Source organism: Rhipicephalus microplus, chromosome 4, assembly GCF_043290135.1.
Source record: "Rhipicephalus microplus isolate Deutch F79 chromosome 4, USDA_Rmic, whole genome shotgun sequence".
In the NCBI taxonomy this organism is placed as follows: Eukaryota; Metazoa; Arthropoda; class Arachnida; order Ixodida; family Ixodidae; genus Rhipicephalus; species Rhipicephalus microplus.
The window spans coordinates 227,500,886-227,521,545 of NC_134703.1; the positions used below are offsets into that span (position 1 = coordinate 227,500,886).

At 46.4% G+C, this 20,660-nt stretch overlaps 1 protein-coding gene across 32 annotated transcripts in view; it reads left to right on the top strand.

Moving 5' to 3' along the window:
• lili (LMBR1-like protein lilipod) overlaps positions 1-20,660 on the top strand; it is a 742,764-nt gene that overhangs the window by 296,790 nt on the left and 425,314 nt on the right. For all 32 annotated transcript variants that reach the window (XR_012895090.1, XM_075894083.1, XM_075894063.1 and 29 more), the window contains one exon: positions 3,281-3,349. Coding sequence is in view for 31 of the 32 variants with exons in the window: in XM_075894083.1 (XP_075750198.1) it covers positions 3,281-3,349 (69 nt within the window). In the remaining variant the exon portion in view is untranslated. The remainder of the gene's footprint in view (positions 1-3,280; positions 3,350-20,660) is intronic.

Consider the following 20,660-nt stretch of genomic DNA (forward strand, 5'->3'; position numbering starts at 1 on the left):
AAAGGGTGTACGAATGAACCTTCGAAATGGCACAGCAATGATGTGGTTACCTGATGGTCAAGCATACCTCCTATATATATGGCTGCTCCAGGAAAGGAAGCACTTTTTGAAGTCTGTTTGCATTGAAAGTACTGCACGTAGAGGGGTATATGAGCCATCTGTTATGTCTGCAAAATGCGGCAGGGACCGCCCCCTTAAAATCAGAGTTCACATTTGCTGCTCTAGGCTTACAACGCCTGGCGTGGCCTGGCATTTTCTTCTGCTACGATTCAATGTTTTACAACAGGGGTCTTGCAAATTCTTGACGACGAGGAAAAGCAGTTCTTGTATTTCAGGAGTGTCTGAGCTATTCCTGTTTATGCGTCGTAAGGCTAGAATTAACGTGGAAAGCTGGTTGAAGGGCTTCAGTTGTCAGCGCAGATTTGGCAGAATTAGTGATCACGAAAACGTTGCTGGCTTCCAATATCTCTTCGATGTACGTGACCGTCGTGCCTTTGCTCACATGCTCGTACTCGCTGCTGAAGTTCGTGAGCATCACTCTTGCCTTCTCTTCTTGCAACTCCGCTATTTTTCTGGCAAACGCAAATTTCGTGGCTGATCAACAGGTGCTTGTCGCCTTCAACGATGCCTTGCATGTTTGTTGATTCTCGAGTGCGGATGGAAATGCTGACGCTGGAGCGAGGAGGAAGGGCGACTTGGTCTTCCAGAACATTTAAGACGTGCCTTCATGATGGCGTGTGCAGCGGCAGTGCTTTTTCGGTAGACAGTGTTGTCGACTTCGTTCTCAGGTCGATGACAGCACCATGAAGGCTTAAGAAGTCCATGCCAAGGATGACATCTCTCGAGCAACGCTGTAGTACAACGAACCGTGCGGGATCAATCTGACTGTTAATGGTGACTCTGGCTGTGAAGATTCCTGCCGGCATAACTAGGTGACCTCTAGCTGTATGTATTTCGAGGCCTTTCCAGGCGGTCCTCATTTTTTTCAGATTCGCGGCGAAAGTGCCACTGATGACGAAATGGTCGGCACCGGTGTTGACGAGAGCTGTGACGCTGTGGCCGTTGATGAGAACATTGAGGTTGCTTCATGTTGCAGTTAGGTCATGACACCGGATCATGACTACAACAGTTTGTACGCTGCTTTGATGTTGAGTCGTCAAGTCGTCCTCTGGCTGTGGTGTTTGGACATCGAGATTACGTTGACGTTGCAGCGAGATTTCGAGGTTTCGTTGGCAGTGGAGGATCTTCGGCAGTGCTTCGTCCAGCTACCGCACCTCCATCGCTGTCTTTAGTTTTCCAAGTACTATAGGCTCGGGGAACGCCCCCAAATAGGGCCGGTGTACCGGTGGTGTTGCAGTGACATGTAGTGCCCTGGCGACGGTGAGCGGTAAGGTTGTCGGGATGTCAACTGCGCTTCCGCTAGGTAGTCAGCAATGTATAGCGGTCGTTCACCTCGTTGTGAACACGGTGCGTTGATGTCAAAGCCCCATAGACCCATGTGTCGGTACTGGTAACAGTGGTAGGTGTGCCTGGCCTTTCCGCAGTGGGAGAGCAGGTGGTTTTCAGGTATGCGCCAAACATTGGTTTTCCTTGGCGCGCAGGGCTGTCCCACAGGCAAGCGGTAAGACTTCGGTGGTAGTGGTGAAGGTGGTGGTGTCTGGCGACAGAAGTGTGACGCGTTGGCGTCTTGGCATGGGCGTAGATAGCTTGCAGCTGCTGCTCTGGATGCTGAAGAACGCTCAGGGATTGCTGGATCTCCTGTTGTGCAACGTTCGCGATCGAGTCCATGTGAGGCTGCACTAAAGGAAGCAATTTTCGCAGTTCTTCTTTCATAATCGCTCGGATTGTCTCACGCAGGTCGGCAGTTTTTAGCGCTCGTATGTCAGCATAGCTTGTAGACGAGAAGCTACAGTTGTAATGCGGTGTTCACGGCTCGAGCGTCTTCTTTATCGTAGATGTTTTCTAAATAAATTTGGCGACCATTTTTCGGGAGTTCCTGATCAGCCCCGGTGAAGAGTTCTTGCTTGATTCCTCGTATGAGCAGACAGACCTTCTTCTCCCCGGACATGTCAGGGTCAGTGTGGCCGAAGAGGCGGGTTATTTCTTTCGTGAAAATGGAGACATTTTCATTGGGCAGCTTCACACTGGTCTCCAGAAACGCAGCGGCCTTCTCTTTGCGAGTGACGCTCGTCAACGTTTCCAGGACTGCGCCCCAGGAGAGATCCTAGGTTTGAAGGGCAAACTCCCGATTCTCGAACCAGGTCCTTGGCGCGTCTTCCAGATAAAAGTATATGCGATGGAGCTTCTCTTACATGTCCCAGTGGTTGAGGGCAGCCACTCAGTCTCCAGCCACGTCTCCGAATCTTCAAACGATGACCCCTGGAAAAACAGTGGTTCCCTTGGCTGCTGCATCATGATCGCAGGCTGTGGCGCAGAAGTTGTCGTTGTTGTCACGGTCGAGGTCATGGCCTTAGTCTACCGAGCCTTGTCTTGTAGAGGCCTGTACTCCAGTGGTAAAACCTGCTGCCTGCGGCTTGTTCGGTGCTCATGGCTGGTGTTGATGTCTTCTTCGTGATGTAGGCTGGGTTCACAGCTTGATGGGGGTGTCCGGTACATAAACAAAGCAGCACTTTCACCAGATGTCACGGGGTCGTGACATGAACGAATGAAGCAGACTCGAGGTCGTAAAAGAAACTGTTTATTTGGGCCGAACTTGTGGTCACGCAAAAGGATAGTAAGACACTGGCACTGATAGCAGCGAACAGAGGTCGATCAACTGACAAGCGGTAAGGTGCGTCAGCATTTATGCACTTGCCATCAAATATTGCGGCGTTATTTCTAGCGGCAACATAGATTGGAGAACAAACTGTACTGTTCACAAAGTGGGCGTAATCTTAACAAAATGATCTACTGCCATCCTGAAGCTTTGAAGCTTCTCGAACTGTGTCGCCATGCTTTGAACTGAGAATTACTGGCAGTAAAACGGTGTGATAACAAAACACGAGGAGAGAAGATGGCAATATACAGCTGATGCTCTGTTCACTGATAGCAGCGAACAGAGTGCACTGCTTGCTGTAGTTTGAGTTTCCGATTCCCAGCTACAAGTTTAAACATATAAAAAACCTCGTTTTCGACATGCCTATTACTGCTTTCTTTAATGTCGTGACCTCATGATGTTATATTGTTGTCATAGGTAGGCCTGGTTGTAGTTGTACTATTGAAACTCTTGCAATCCTAGCTGTGATAACTTTGTTTTCTTATTACCTTTATTCTTTTGCAGCCCTATGGTGTGGCTATCTGCCTTTCCTGTATTCATGCCTGTCATGCTTTGGAGTTGTGCTGCTGCTCAGTGAGTACCTCATGTGTGTTTTTTAATGAGCCACAGACACTTCTTAAACAAGATTGGACGAGTTGGGGCGGATTCTTTGTGGCTAACAGCGTAAAGACATAGAGTAGAAGTGGATACGACACAGAAGCGGACGCAGCACATTGCTGTGCCGTGTCCACTTCTACTAAATGTCTTAATTTTCGTGCAGTTAGACACAAAGAGACACTTCTTGTGGACATAAGATCGAATCTAGATGATACACTCACAAGTAATACCAATGGCCTAGCCAGATTGCACGCTGGGCTCCCTGCTCTGAAATCTTTTTCTGCTGTGCCATTCAGAGCAAAAAATTACACTCGACACTGTGTGCCGCCTATACCCAACCAACACTTCAGATAAGGTTGGTGCAACCACCGAAACAAAATTGTGCCTATGTCTTTGCATGTTAAAAATTTTTGTGGCCCCCACCAAGACCATGTGCTAACACTGTGCTATAATACCGTCCTTGTGAACAGTTTTTAACCCTTTTTTAACCCCTAACCCAGCCCAGTCAAAAAAGTTCGGGCAGTTCAATTCGAAAAATACCAATTGGTATCAATTAGTTTTCAACCCATTGAAATTTCGCCACCAGTTGGAAACATACCAATTGTGTAAAATTGGTGAACCACTGAATATTCAATTAATTATAACCATTTAGACACAACTGGTGGCTAATTGGCTGACCAGTTGATGTAGGCTGGTATCCAGTTGGTCATCCAATTGAAGCTAACTGGTGGCCATATGGCTAACTAGTTAAAGTGAACTGGTGTGCAACTGGTAATTTAGTTAATCGTAAATGATCACCCAGTTGAAACTAGATGGTGTTCAATTGCTTAACCAATTTGAATAGATGTAGTCATCCAATTGAAGCTAGCTGGTGTCCAAATGGTTTGCAAGTTGAAGAGAACTGGTGTCAAACTAGACGGCCAGTCGAAGGTACATGGTGTTCAGTTGGTTAAGTAATTGAATAGATGTGGTCATTCAAAAAAGGTAGGTAGTGCTCAAATGGTCAGCCAGTTAAAATAGACTGGTTCCCAACTGGTTAACTGGCTGTGTGCAACTGGTCATTTCAAGCGAACTGGTGCTCAACACGAAGAGCCTGTATTAGACAACAATAGGTCAGTGAAAATGTCTCATACAGAGCGAGCTTCGTCGTACAACTCTCAATTCACACTAGCAAGAGTATTCGTAGTGTGAGGACTCGGCAATGTAGACAAAGCAATGACATAGGGAAACTGACTTTACTAAGCAGCAGCTACGGCATCAACACAGTCATGGTGCACGCGCACGCCTAAGTACAACTATGAAACGGCGTCACAACTAGATCAACATGTTGTAAAAGGTTGCCACATTACGTTCAGCCTCGCATTTGACCCCTCTTTTTTTCTAAAATGCTCGATTGGCTTTTTACATCACATTCCATCCCGTTTTTTTTAATGTCTCATAGTCTTGCAGTCACCAAAACATCTATATGATTGGCGAATTTCGGAACGATGGGGTTTTTCTTCTTAAGGCTCTTCATCTCTGTCCAAAGTTTGGCCTGTTGGCGTGCCTTGATATTGTCCCGACGTTCTGGTGGCACTCTATCTGACGTTACTTAATGTTCTCAGTGCTTGAATCCCACTTCTTCCACCTGTTTTGCTGCCGCTTATCGCGCAACTTCAGTGGTGCCTTCTTCAAAATATAGTCACCTCTGACCTTGATTTGTTCTTCTTTGTCCGGAGCCCAGAGAGATTTTCACTTCTCCTGAGCCCATTTCGCATGGCACATTTCACATTATTTAGGGTGCTTCACCTTTTCCGCCTTCATCTCTGCTTGACGGACAACCTACTCCTCCTTTTCAATCATAGGTCACGCATCTGTACAACTTGACTGGCCAGTCAATTCAAGCTTACTGTAGACGTCATAGCTGTCATGGTAGAAGGCAGCTGCACTCTGTGGTGCTTTCCCGCTTTCGTGTTGCTCGCAGCGCTTAGACTTTCTTGACTCAGCTTGTGTCGCTTATTCTGGGTTGGCTTAGCAGCTGGCTTGATGGCTTGTTTGTTCTTCTTGCGCTTATTTTCTGCAGGTCTTTTAACTCGGAGAGCCTCATTTTTATGGCTGAGACGCTGCCTAAGCTCACGCAGAGAACTGAGAAGTTTACATGCCGCTGAGTGGATAGTTGCCTTGGCGTCTCGTTGTTTTTTTGTTTTCAAGTCTTTGGCCTGCAGCAGCTGACGTGCATCTGGTACAGTCCTTATTCTAGCTGTGCAGTCTTGGTGACCGAGCCTTTAGCATGAAACACTTGACATTGGCGCTCTATGAAATCACGATCCTTTTTGCCACATCTACATGACTGACGTGCTTATGGTGATGCATCTGGCAAAAAATCGGTGGAACGTTCAGCCCCTTTGCAGTACCTCGAATCATTATCATTTGTGGCAAACAGGTTAATAGGCTGATGCAAGATGTCGTTAACTGCAATAACTTCTTGTTGCTGGGTGGCCATCTGAGCCCAACGGAGCCATGGCATGTCCAGCGTAGCATTCATCATGCAAAGAGCTGCATCCTTCGGTTCATGTGGCTTCTGCTCAGGCAACTCTGAATTCTCGTTGACGTGTAAGCATGGGACTTGGGTGTTGCCCGGCAACGGTGAAAATGGCAAACAGGCTGTAGAAGACATTTGCTTGTGTTAAAAAGGCGTGGAGCTATTGGACAGCACAACAGCATTAGACATTCTTGGCAGCGGCTTCTCGAGCCATGGCATACCAAAACCAGTGCTGGGATGGCGAGTTTTTGTTTGATGAGGTGGCTGAGCAATAAGCTCAGCATGAGCGTCTTCAAACCAGTCCCCTACTAAAATAAAAGGTAAGGAGTTTCTAGCCAGAAGTAGAACCTCAAGCACTTCATAAATAGGCCCCAGAGTGATGCAAGTATGTAATGTACCATCTGGCACGATGGCACCACCACCTAGAACAGACATGGGAGGCTTGGACCATGGTAACAGGTTTGAAGATCCAACAAAACTCGGCGAGAGCCTTGTGTGTTTGGATCCACTGTCGGTAAACGTATCAACAGTGCACACAAGTGGAATGTATGCTTGAATTACGACACACTGCACAAATGGTTCTGCAAGCGCCTCTGAAGCTTGAAAGCAGGCCATGGAAGAAAAACTTGTTTGCTGGCTCTGAGCATTGTAGCTGGAATGAGGGCACTTGGATGCAAGATGGCCAGTCTGCTGACAATTATGGCATGTGGCCTTGCTTGGTTCGTCCCCAGGGCGATGAGCCAATGCGCCATTTCTAGAGCTGATTGCAGAGTAACGACTCTCTTACTCTTCCAATCTGGTTTTGGAACATTGAACGCCACATCTTAATCAATGCTCTTCCAATTGCAATGAGGAAATGCTATCCTAGACTGGCGACTGAGCCGGATCGATTGGTGACAAAGAGCTGTCGTTCATATTACCAAATTGCTGCACAGGCACGGAAGACACTCGTGACGATGTTCTTGCTGCAATGGGTGGCTGGCTTGGGAAAACAGAGGCATGCTTTAAAGTTGGGTTACAATGGCAAGAAATGCACGCACAGTTGGTGGCAGTTGTGCAGCGATGGTTGTTGCTAAGTGTGCGTCATACACACCCTGTAGTGCATATTCAATGCGCTGAGGACCTGTCAGTTGGACAGGACATTTTGAAATTATGCATAGTTTCACCAAGGAGTTGTGAACGAGGCTTTCACTAGGTGACTAGATGCATCTGATGACTATGTGCTGCCACTGCAAGAGCATAAGCTTGTCCCCAAACTGGTTCTTGAACGCAGCTTTGAAATTCTCCCACATGTCCAACTGGTTTCCCACCACGCTTTTCCAATCTGCAGTAGGGCCACGGAGCTTACCAAGCGCTACGGTGAGGAGAGTAGATGATGTCCATGACGCCAAGCCTTAAGTACACTCGAGTTTTTCAAGCCACTGGTGAGCTGAGATGCTATCGTCACCACTAAAGATTGGCTTGGCTAAGTTACTACGTTGACTAAACGTAGTGACTTGGACTGGAAACATCGGCCGTTGCGACAATCTCAAAAACTGCTGTAGTAGGTCACTTAGCACTTGCCTACTTAAAACCGACTGCTCAGCTGTCGAATCGGGCTCACCAGACGGTTGACAGTTTCGGACGATGTCATGAAGCAACCGTTTAATCATGTCTTCCTTAGAGCCATTCGTCTCCAGGTTACGATGCGAAAGTTCATGGTGTATAAAGTCCGCTGTAAACCCATAAAGGTCTTCCACAGTGGCCTCATTTCAGTTTATAAGCGGCATTGCAGTCGATGGATAAGCGGGCAAAAACGAAGAAGGCTTAGGGCAGGCAAAGGCAGTGAGGCGGGCAGCTATAACACAAAACACCAACTCACACGAAATGGACGATTGGCGTTGGTTTCTTCAGCATGAATCGTCGACGACTGCCCCAAATGTGAGTACTCGGCAACGTAGACAAGCCGATGGTATCATGAAACTGACTTTAATAAGCAGCAGCTACGGCATCAACACAGTCATGGTGCACGCGCGCGTCTAAGAACAACTACGAAACGCCGTCACGACTAGATCAACATGTACCACAAGGTTGCCACATCACATGCAGTCTCACAGTAGTCAAACTGCTGTCCGTTCTGCTGCAGCTTCTGGAAAGGTGGTCGCTGAAGTATTCTTGTTGCTCACAGTTTTTTCTTTGTTCAGCGTTGTATCAGCAATCATGCAGGCAGGCTGCTTGAAAGAAAAATATGGTAAGACAGGGAGAAAAATTAACTACACGGCTGTAGGGAAAAGGTTAACACACCAGTCTGAAACGCTGTAACTGCATCCTCTGGCACTTTCCAGCACGAGTAGTTCCAGATAGTCTACAGGCAGCACGAGTAGTTCCAGATGGTCTACAGGTGAACGTGAGCGCTCGTCCTTAGCATGCTAACATGGACAGTGTAATTTCGAAAGCCTCATTTGAGTGCTCCAGATGGGTGTGGTGACCTCTGCAAGAAGAATGCAACTGTTAGCGATGTAACAAGACTTACCGCGGACGGTAGCTCCCACACGTCATGCTTGCTGCGCCCGTTCTTTATGTCTGCTGCAGTCACGAGGCAACACTAGTTTTAGAAGCAAACGAAATGTGTAAAAAGTGCTAATAATACAATGAATAAGATGGTTCAAAAGTAAAATGCTTGAATTCATTGTAAAGAAACAGGGCTGAATCAACGGATCATGCCAACATGATTACTGCAAAGACACAGGATATAAAACACGCTAGTAAAGCTTGCGACCTATGTGTGCTGTGGCTGGCTGTGGAAAAAATCGTGGTCCAGTCACGATGATCATGCTGATGGCACTCGTCGCAGCGCATGCACAGTGAGCCAATGTGCTTTTATGAAAATATAAATTGCATGACTATTGGCTTTCGTCAAAACACAATCAAAATTTTGTGCTAAGAAATTATTCTTTAACGTTTATTTTGACCTTACTTCATCGCTTCGAATGCAACATTATTGCAATTGTTGTTTGTACTAAACCAATGCTTGTTGAGCCACTTTCTCCGTATGTTCTCGTGTGAATTAACTGCGGTGGCTGCTCGCATCAGAAAGATGGGAAGTGGCAAGGAAAGTTTGTAGCAGATATAGTACTGTAGTAAAGTGTTTTATGATTTTTGAAAAAAAAATTTTCCAATATTTTTACCATCTCACTCATTGCTGACTTCGTAGAACTAGCACATGGCACTCTTTAGTATTAATTAGTTGAAGTAAAGAAGTGTTGAGCTGGTCAGTGTCGTGGATTACGGGGTGTGTGGCCCCGCACGATAGAATCAGAAAAACTCGAAAAAGGAACAAACGTTTATAACAGAAAAAAATGGCACGCTAACTCCCGTATTTACTCTCGTAATGAACCCACCTTTTTTTCAGAAAAGTTCATGTCAATTTGGAGAGAGGGTTCATTACGAAAAAAAAAAAAAAAAGTCACGGGAATCACAACGGCGAAAATTTAGCATGACGGCTTCGCTTGTTCGGGCCCATGAAATGCACAACAAATCTTTTTTGTAGTTCGAAGCTTTTTTTTTTTTCCTCTTGTAACGAAAGCACACAGATCAACGCCATAGTGTCGTCCAGCCGCTCGGTTCAAATGCTCCAGCGCTTGCTGTTTGTAACCAGCCGTGTAGCTAGCATACCGTCCGAACGTGCCATGCGCAGCAGGTGTCCCAACTAGGTTCTCAACGACAAACCTGACAATAAAGAAGTGGCAGTTTCGTCGTGAAAACGAAGCAATGAATACGATAGCAACAACTTACCGTATTCACTCGCGTAATCCTCGCACTCACATAATTCTCGCACCCCCCGCATTGCCCAACAAAAATATAATTTCTTTTTTTTCTCGAGTAATTATCGCACCGCAGAAAATTTCGCAATAATGTCATCTGCCTGTTCTAGCCATTGATGATGATAGCACGCACCATCTGGCGCTATCTCTTAAGAATCAAGCATACTATTAACCCACGAAGATTCAATCCAATTCAAGCCAAGCCAAAGTGATATTGCGGGGTGTTTTGTATAGTGTGTCGATAATCTTGACATGTTATGGGGCGATACTGAAGCTACACGACTGCTTTCAAGTTGAAAGTGATAGATCATGCACTAACAACAGCAACAGGGCCGCGGGGAGGCCCTTCGGAGTCGACGAGTTTTGTGTTCGTTACTGGTGACGGCAGCTGAAAGCCACCAAGACTCGTTGGGCCTGCCGTGTGCCTAAGACTGGGATTGATGGTAAACTTTATTTTTTTTTTCTAAAGGAAACTGCCGACAATTTTGTTAAATAGCCATCAGCCCAATACAGACGTCCTACGCTTACCTTTCGAGGGCTCCTGTAGAGTAACACTAGAGTAACACTACCGCTACGCCAGCAACACCCACAAGCTTTGTGTATGGTATTCTAATTCTCGACTATTTGCCTGCACTTTTTGTATCTCAAATAAATCTTGCCTTGTGTTGAACCTGTGCGTTTATTGTTGAAGTAAGTTATAATTAGTATTTCTCAAAGCTTGCCGTTAGTTGCTGGTGTGAGAATCCTGATATGCGGCCGCTTTGTTTTCTTTTTGGCTGTGTACGTTTTCGTGGAAAGTTTTTCTTGTGTAATTCTTGCATCCCCCAACTTTGCCTCGGTTTTCCACAAAAATAAAAGTGCCAGGATTATGCGAGCAAATATGGTAGAATGTAACGCTGGGAACAACTAGTAGATCGAAACGTGCAGCACGCTGTTCACACACACATGACGCACACAGGACAAGAGCGAACTAACAAGGTTTACGGCTTGACATGTAGCGCGCTATTTAAAAAAGAAATGACGCACTAAGCATAATCACAGGTACAGATATGAGTGTGAAATAACAAGTGACAAGTGCCCCAGTTGTTACTTTGCTGTGTTTGAAAAGCGCACTCTTTTCACAAACGGCACCTGTTCAGCGAGCGAAGGCATCTTTGTGTGTGCGCCCGGCAGCTAAAAGCAATCGATCCGGTCAAAGCGAAAGGTCCAGGGATTCCCCACTGAAAGATAAGATCGCGTCGGTGCATTGAGACTGAACTGGCCGCCGAGTGAGGGCGGCTTTTTTTTTCAGTTTTCATATATACATATACATGTAGGGCGGCAAAGCCCAGCCGGAAGTATCCATATAATTGCTATTGCAGTTGATTGCAGCGCCGGATGGCAAGGCACTAATGTTGCGGGTGCACAACGCGCTGTCGGCGTGATGGTGCGGTAGCATTTTGCATGGCTTTCGAGATAGCGAGCACACGGCGTGTGTCTACGCCGCGCGCGCGCTAGTTTGAAAGCCATGCGCTTTGTTTTTATGCCGCTGTGCTTGCGGGGCACTATCGGCAAACAGTTTTGTCCTGCATCAGATGGTGCTTTGCCGTAAAAGGCGCGACTAATATTTTGGTGGACGTCGTTTGCGCTCGCACTGCTCGCAACTGTTTAGCATGTTTGCAAAACTATGTTTTGACTTTTATTGCGTTGTTATTTTGCAATATAACTGCTTGATTTAACACTGTTTCGATCGTCAATGGCACTGGCTATCATACCGAAATAAAATGAACAGATCAATTACAAAAAAAGCTTTTTTCATTTTTTTTTTTCAAGGCGAAGGTAAATTCATTAAGCGGGTAAATATGGTATATACAAATGTACAAACCAACTAAACTCGCTCGCGAAACAAACTGTCCTAATTATAGTCCTAATTCTGACTTGTCCTAATTAATGTCTTATCTCTCGCTTTATCTCTTATGGTGTTTCGAGCTTGCCTAAATGATGCCGCTGACTTAGCTAACTCATTACCAAAGTCTAATCTGTCATATATCCCGACCTGCTTTCCGCAGCTCGATGTGTCCGTCAGGGCCTGCGCCTGCAGGCGGTTGTTGCTGACACTCGCAGATTCGTTTCGGGCTACTGGTACTGGCGACTGCTTCACCCGGCGTGGCGTTCTATTGTTGACGTGGCGCTCAGAGGATTGCCTTGGGTGGCTCGCTCCCGAAAGGCGCCTTGCGCCAGGAACGCTCGTCCTCACTGGGCACGGCAGCTGCCTCTCCGAGGAGCTTCCTTTCAACCACCGCCGATTTCAGCAGCCACCTCAGGACGCCCGCATCTCAGGCAGTTGACATGAACGCCCGTCGCTCCTGTCGCCGATGCGTACTGACGATGCGACTTTCCGTCACCGAGTTCCCAGAAACAATGCCAGCTCACGACCTCCTTGTCTTTCTCTTTGACTCGGTGCTGATGCCTAGAATTCTTGAACATTCCAAGCGCATGCCTTCGAACACTGGTCGTCTTCCTCGTCTTTCACTTGCGCGGTCGTTGCTCATGACATACACCCCCATTTAGAAAAGTTTATTTACCAAAAACTGCTTCTCTGTCATTAGCGCAGCCTTGGATAATCTTTCTTTTCAAACGTTGAGACTTGCATATTTTGGCATTGCACTTTTTTGAAACATTGTACTTGCCGGACTTTTACGTTGTCCACAACAGCAACCCGATGCATCAACACAGCATTTTTCCCATCACTCCAGTGATCTCTTAGTTCCTATGCCAATAAAGCAATTTAACCCTACAGATATTTCTACTCCTTCTCGTGTTATACGCAGATCTATCCTAGGCATTACATGAATTCTTTTCTAATTCACATGAAGAAATGAAACACTCAACTGAAATTGACTCGTTCTCATGCTCTGCATTTTTCTCTCAGCTTTCTTCTGCATCTTTTTCCAGCGCGCAGTCCCAAACTCCCAATACATTCACTTCCTTTGCTTTTTTGTTTTGCAATCATTTGAACGCGTCATCCAAACAACTCGCCTAGGATGCGTCCTAACTAAGCAGCTATACCGAAGTAGTTGCATGACACTCCTGGTGACTGGATGTTCACGACCGAGTCACGATGCCATAGGTACTTTTTTTCTTTCTCTTTTATTTGATGTGGACCGTCATACGACCTTCATCCCAGCCACACACCCTCTCACACATCCGTAAATCCGTCTCTCATATGAGGCTCTTCTATGCGTATTTCTGCAGATCTGACCTTCTGTTTGAAGCTACTGTCTCCCTCTTTCGTGACCGAGTCCTTCGAAAGAGTTATCTTTGCACACTGATAAGCATCTGCTCAATGTTCGCTACTCGCTGAGTTACTACGCTCTGACGCATCCGCGTCCACTTCCTTTCTTCCACTCCCCGCAGGGGCGCCTGCGCAGGTAGGCGTTTGGTGTGTAGCGACACCACGGACCCGAGCTAATGGAGGAGTTTTGACTTCCTCCCACACCTAGCCGTGAGGGCTTTGCCGTGTCCGGGGAAAAGGAGATCCTGGGGGTTGAGCCGACGCTGGGTGATTGGACCTTTAAGGCCCCCCGGCAGAGGCAACACACCCCTTTGGCCCCGGCTTCACGTAGACGGCACCCCTGGGCTGAGCCACCCAGGGGAAATCGGCAGTCGCCTTTTCCTATCTCTCTCTTCCTACATCTTCGTCTTTATCTCTTACTGTTTATCTGTCCTGTCTTCTACTCTCTTCCGTTTACTTCCAAACTTCCTGGCGGCTAGGGTTAACCCTGTGCAAATAGCCTACCTTGGTCTAGGGGTATTGGGTTATAGTGGCGTTGTACGGCTGGCGTCTGCAGGTTTCAGCATCTGCAAACCTGTAGCGTCCCCTCGTTGGGCTCCGTGGTGGGTGGCCGCCAAGGCTGCTGTACAAAAATAAGACAGGCATGCACAGAGCATTTAAAGAACCCCAGGTGGTCAAAATTTCCGGAGCCCTCCACTACGGCGTCTCTCATAATCATATGGTGGTTTTGGGACGTTAAACCCCACAAATCAATCAATCAATGCACAGAGCATTCCCCTTACTGTCTGATCGTACCGGCTTAAAGCGGGTACGCACCGATGATATAAACTTTTTTAACCAGCCCAAAGAAACATATCCTCACTATCATGTTATCCACTGTGAAAAAACTGAAAAGCAAGCCAGAACCGTCTCTCCTTTCCTGGTTTCTAGATGTCTTACCGAAACTCTTGGCACTGGATACAAGGTAACCAAAATGGCTAGTGGAGACCTTCTCCTCGAAATCCGTGACAAAGAACAATTTGAAAAGCTAGACCGTCTTTCAGATTTCGGTGGCATACCAATAACCATAACACCACATAGATCAATGAACACAACTCGCGGAGTGGTATCTGACATGGACTTACTTGACTTGACTGAGACTGAACTTTTGGAGGGGTGGAAGAGCCAAAATGTCACTAATGTACAGAGAATCATCATTAGAAGAGATAATAAGGAAACACCGACGAAACACTTAATACTCACATTTGCATCCAGTAAACTACCAAAATCTATTCAAACGGGGTACACAAAGACATCTATCAGGCCGTACATACCAAACCCTCGTCGTTGCTTCCAATGCCAAAGGTATGGCCATGGCTCTAAAACCTGTCGTGGTCGCCAGACTTGTGCACAATGTGGAGTCCTAGGCCACGTGTCTGAGAACTGCAAACAACCGCCACACTGTGTAAACTGCGAAGGAAACCATGCCCCATATTCACGCTCCTGCACATACTGGAAAAAAGAAAAAGAAATAATTACGATGAAGGTGAAGGAGAACATTACATTTAAGGAAGCACGGCGAAGAGTCGCTCCATTCTATGGACCTACATACGCTGATGCGGCGCGTCAGGGGGCACCGCCGCACCAGCCCTCGCCACTCCTTCGGCCCGCGCATACCGAGCCGGTGGTTGTGGCACCTGCCCCCAAGGCGGCTGTAGCCCAGGCTACACCGCCTACTCCCAAACAGAGACCGGAGACTCCAAAGTCCTCCGGTCTCAAGGCCTCACCTCACCAGGCGAGGCCCGAAATTCGAATTAACAGCCCGCACGTGCGGGCATCCAGTGTCTCCGAGGAGGCAATGGATACGTCGGCACTCTGGTGCCGAAAGAGCGGCGTGGCTCCCTGGAGCGCGTCAAGAAAACAAAAAAGCAGATAACAGGGCCTGGTGATGGCCCTGATAAGTGAACTCAAACTCCCTGTCTAAACAGCCACTCGCTTTTCGTACACACAGCCCTATTTCACATTCACCATGAACACTCAAATTATACAATGGAACGTCAGGGGCCTTCTCAGAAACCTTGACGACATCCAAGAACTCTTACATGAACACTCACCAAAAGTGCTGTGTGTACAAGAAACACACCTTACTTTAAAACACACAAATTTTCTTCGTAAATACGTTATTTTCCGAAAAGACCGTGTTGATGCTATGACATCATCCGGAGGTGCTGCCATCATAGTGAATCAAGAAATAGCATGCACACACTTACAACTCCAAACATCCCTTGAGGCAGTGGCTGTTCGAGCGGTTCTTTTTGATAAACTGATCACAATCTGCACTATTTACATTCCTCCTAGCTATCAGCTGCAAAAACGCAATTTACACTCTCTAATTGATGAACTTCCGGAGCCTTATGTTCTCCTTGGAGACTTTAATGCGCATAGCAGGCTATGGGGTGACTCTCGGTATGACGCGCGAGGTCAACTGATCGAACAGTTCCTTATCTCATCGAGCGCGTCTCCTAAATCGAAAAGAACCAATCTATTATAACCTCGCTAATAACACCTACTCCTCCATAGACCTGAGCATAGTATCTCCATCTCTTGTGCCTCTATTCCAGTGGAAAGTCGTCAGTAATCTGTACGGAAGTGACCACTTCCCCGTAGTTTTGAGCACAACGACAGTAACTGAGTGTCCACCACGTGTTCCCAAGTGGCTCATAAACAGAGCCGACTGGGAACAGTTTTATACTATCGCTTGTCTAGGTTGGAACAACATCTGTACTTTGAACATTGACGTTGCTGTGAACTACTTCACAGCGTTTTTGATTGATGCTGCAACAAAATGCATCCCACAAACAAATGGACACCCTGGAAAACGATGTGTGCCATGGTGGAACTCTGAATGCCGAAACGCGCGCAAACAGCAAAACAGAGCTTGGAGGCTGCTTCGGAACTCACCGACAGCCGAAAATCTTGAAACCTTCAAGAAAATAAAGTCTCAAGGCAGGAGAACGCGTCGGCAGGCCAGAAGAGAAAGCTGGCAGAAGTTTTTATCAGGGGTTAATTCATACACACAGGAGGCGAAAGTCTGGAACATGGTCGGTAGGATAGCAGGAAAACAAGTACACACACTTCCACTCGTAAACACTCAGGGTGATACCTTGGAAGATCAGGCAAACTTCCTCGGTGCACACTTCGAACAGGTATCCAGCTCGTCCCACTATACTGACACTTTCCAAAAATACAGAACAAGAATAGAAAAGCAGGAACTCGAACACAAATCCACTAGATACGAGGCATATAACCAAGCTTTCAGTCTAGCTCAGCTCCGAACATCTCTAAACTCCTGCAGTACTTCTGCCCCAGGTTCTGACCGTGTGATGTACGAAATGTTAAAAAACCTACCAAACGAAACCCGAAAAACCTTACTTTGTTTGTACAATGCTATTTGGTCTTCTGGCACTATTCCTACCTCCTGGAAAGAGGCTATTGTTATTCCCATTTTGAAAGAGGGCAAGGACCCTTCTTTACCCTCGAGTTATAGGCCTATAGCACTTACAAGCTGCTCGTGCAAAGTCTTCGAAAAAATGATAAACTGCCGACTTGTACATTTTCTTGAAACAAATAATTTGCTCGACCCATTTCAGTGCGGGTTTCGAGAAAGTAGATCCACCACAGACCACCTTGTTCGTATCGAGGCACAGATCAGAGACGCCTTCGTCCATAAACAATATTTTCTCTCTGTGTTCCTCGATATCGAAAAGGCTTATGATACAACATGGCGTTTCGGAATTCTAAGAGACCTGTCCCACCTTGGTGTGCGCGGAAGAATGTTTCATATAATCGAAAGTTGCCTGTCAAACCGGACATTCCGTGTCCGTCTGGGCAGTGTGCTCTCCCAAACATTTGTCCAGGAAACAGGCGTGCCACAAGGTGGTGTGCTTAGTTGCACACTTTTTATTATTAAAATGAATTCTTTGCACTTGTCCATTCCCCGCAATATGTTCTATTGTACATATGTCGACGACGTTCAGCTTGGCTTCAAGTCATGCAACTTGGCCATGTGTGAGCGGCAAGTTCAGCTGGGTTTAAATAAGGTCTCCAAATGGGCAGATGAAAACGGATTTCGACTTAACCCACAAAAAAGAACGTGTGTCTTGTTCTCTCGAAAGAGAGGCATGCACTCGGAACCTGACATTCGACTGAACGGGCAACGTCTGTCCGTCAAAGCCGAGCATAAATTCTTAGGCTTAATCTTGGACAACAAGTTGACCTTCGTACCCCACATAGAGTATTTAAAAACAAAATGTTTAAAAGCCATGAATGTTATAAAAGTGTTATCACGTACTACATTGGGTAATGACAGGAAATGCCTCATGAACCTGTATTGAAGCCTAATTCGCACCCGCTTAGATTATGGGGCCATTGTTTATCAGTCTGCGACTCAAAGTGCTTTGAAGATGCTGGATACCGTGCACCATTCGGGCATCTGCCTTTCTACGGGTACTTTTCGCACCAGCCCCGTAGAAAGCCTTTACGTTGAGTCAAATGAGTGGTCGCTTCATCTGCAAAGAACCTACATGTCCTTTGTATATTTCCTTAAGGTGAAAGCAGACAAGAGGCACCCCTCATACTCTACTATTAATGACTTGTCGAGCTCCATTCTTTTTCAAAACAGGCCTTCAATGAGGCAGCCCTTCTCAGTTCGCCTGAAGGGTCTAGCTGAGGACACTGGAGTGTCACTCGAACACAGTTTAATGGCTCTTGTAGCATACCCGCCACCGTGGCAGTGGCAGACCATAGATTGCGACGTGTCTTTCCTAGAAATTACTAAACATGCGGCTATTGCCCATATTCGAACATACTTCTTGGAACTTCAACACAAATACACACGTCCTGAGTTTTTTACAGATGCCTCTAAGTCTAACTCCTCTGTGTCCTACGCTGCTGTTGGCCCTTCCTTTTCGGAATCTGGCCCTCTACATCCAGGCACAAGTATCTTCACAGCGGAAGCTTACGCGATACTTGTGGCAGCTAAACACATCAAACAATCACAAATACAAAAAGCAGTAATTTATACAGACTGCCTCAGTGTGGTAACGGCTCTGCACAGTCTTAAAAAACAAAAAAACCCTGTCCTCGTTTCACTTTACTCCATTTTATGCGCATTCTACACACTCAACCGACATGTTGTTGTGTGCTGGGTGCCAGGGCACCGTGAGATTCAAGGCAACATGATGGCGGATCAGCTTGCTGCATCCGCCCACGAAAGCACCGCCATTACACCTTTATCAATCCCGGCCCTTGATCTTAAGCCGTCTCTCAAACGAAAACTCGGGGACTACTGGCAGAGCAAGTGGGATACACACACACAAAACAAACTACACGTTATCAAGCCACACCTTGGCCATTGGCCACCAGTATCAAAATCACGTCACACAGAGGTAACATTAACGAGGCTCAGGATAGGACACACATACACGACACACTTATATCTTTTCTCCGGTGGCGATCCACCATTGTGTGACAGATGTGGTGAAGCACTAACAGTTCTTCACATTTTAATTCAGTGCAAACAATCGAACACTCTAAGAAAACAACACTTTCCTTCACCCTACCGACAACATATACCTTTACACCCTGCAATGTTCGTCAGTAGGGAACCGCTTTTTAGTCACAAATCATTGTTAGCGTTTTTAAAAGAAATTCATAGCTTTCATGTCATATACCCGGGCATACCGTAGCACGACCTCTCCAAAGAGGTTTTCGCTGCGGTGGCTACACAATAAAGCACTTGCCTCACGGCCCTTGGACGCAAGGGTATGAACGAGTGAGGCACTTGTGCTAATGCCATACATGTCCACCATCGTTTTTATTGTCATTAACTTTTGCCATCTATTCGCACCACACACACCTTTCACGGCATGGTCATGATTTTATTAGTTGTATGTTTTTGCCCGCTTTACTGCGAGGAATTTTATGGCCCTTATACAGCCGCTAATCACAATCATTGTCTACATTCCTGTCTCATGAACTGGCGCTCTTTGGCCATCAAATGGCCCTTGCGCCAAAAAAACACCATATATCATCATCATCCTTTCTTCCACTAATTGCTCGGCTGTCCTGATGACTATCAAGACCTTTATCGTGGGTCGCTTGTTCAACCTTCTCAGTACAAGAAACTTGTGTTTATAACTTCTGCTGTTAAATCCTCTTTTGTTCTCTTTCCTTCTATCGTAATGCTTTTTTAAGTCAAAATCAATTTATCCTCAAGTGATTTATCCTGTCTTACATCTCTAGCATCTTCACATGCTTCAGCACATTTTATCTCAATTTTAGCTTTAAGCTCTATTCGCGCTAGTTCTCTCTCTTTTCTAATGCATTGTAGCTCTGTTTAGAGATACTGCACTGCCTTTTCCTTTGAATATCCCTGATCTCTCGCTAAGCTAGAAATCTTGACAATGTTCATCGTTGCGACCTCCAAAATCCGTGGCGGGCAGGAAGTACAATCCTGGCAGGCTCGCCAATCGTCCAAATTATGGGGTGTGTGGCCCCGTGCGATGGACTCAGAAATACTCGAAGGAGGAACGCACTTTTATAACAGAAAAAAAAAAAACGGCACTCTAACTAAAAATGGCACTCTAAAACGGAGCACATCGGCGCCAGCTCGTTGCCAGTGAGAGAAAAAGCGACAACGTTCGTGTGTCACGCTCTCGGCCTCCTGTTTTCTGTGCTGTAGCTGTCTTGCTTGCCCTGGGGAGTCTCTTGCTGAAACTTTTCCAAAGAACATGCTTGTTACATTTGGTGGAGGTGCTGGGTATTGATCCCAATACCACCAACGTAGCTTGAGGTGCCTCTCACTTGTGCTGAGGTCGTTACCCATTCCTATTCTCGACCGATGCCAGCACTATCCACCACAGTCCAGTCAACAACTTCTACTCGCCACCACGCCTTTTTTCACCCAACACGCCCAGTTTCCGCACAACCCCTCTCACCTCCCGGACCATTTCACAACTCTTGGTGCACTCCAGACAACAGGCCCATCGGCTGCGCCTGCAATATTTCTGGCCTTGTTGCACTTCACTTTCATCGTCACCGTAGTCTTTATCCCAACGATGACATCCCCGACCTTGGCTACATGCCACAGTAGCTAGCATATCCTGTTTCTGTCAACTCATTCTGTTTTTAAGTGGACTTTTGTGCTGCAAACCGCAGTACGTTTGTGATCCTATATTACGGACGGCGAGCTCGCAGTATGTCAAGCCTTCGACAGCGTGCACGGCACATCTTTTTATCAATGATGCATTCTACATTGTGGAATTCGTTGTCCTATCGCATGCGTCCCATGACGTGATCCTCGGTTGAAACTTCTTTTTTACACATCATGCGGTCGTTGACTGCGCTGGAGTTCAACTCACTTTGTTTTCAGTAGCTCGGTGCTTAAATTGGTTGTCGCTGCTGGCGCTATCATTTCGACATTCTCTGCCACCTCGTTTTTCTGACTCTGTGATTCGACTGCCCTGTTTACACAGTCTGTGCACGCCGACAGAACCTCATACTGTTAAACCTGAATATAACGAAACTGATAAATTCCCAAAAAAATTTGTTATAAAGAGGATTTCGTTATATGCAGGTTTGGTACGAAAATTCAGAAAGTAAACGTGCAAATTAAACGATTGAAGGGCTGAAGGCAGAGCTAGCCCTAAA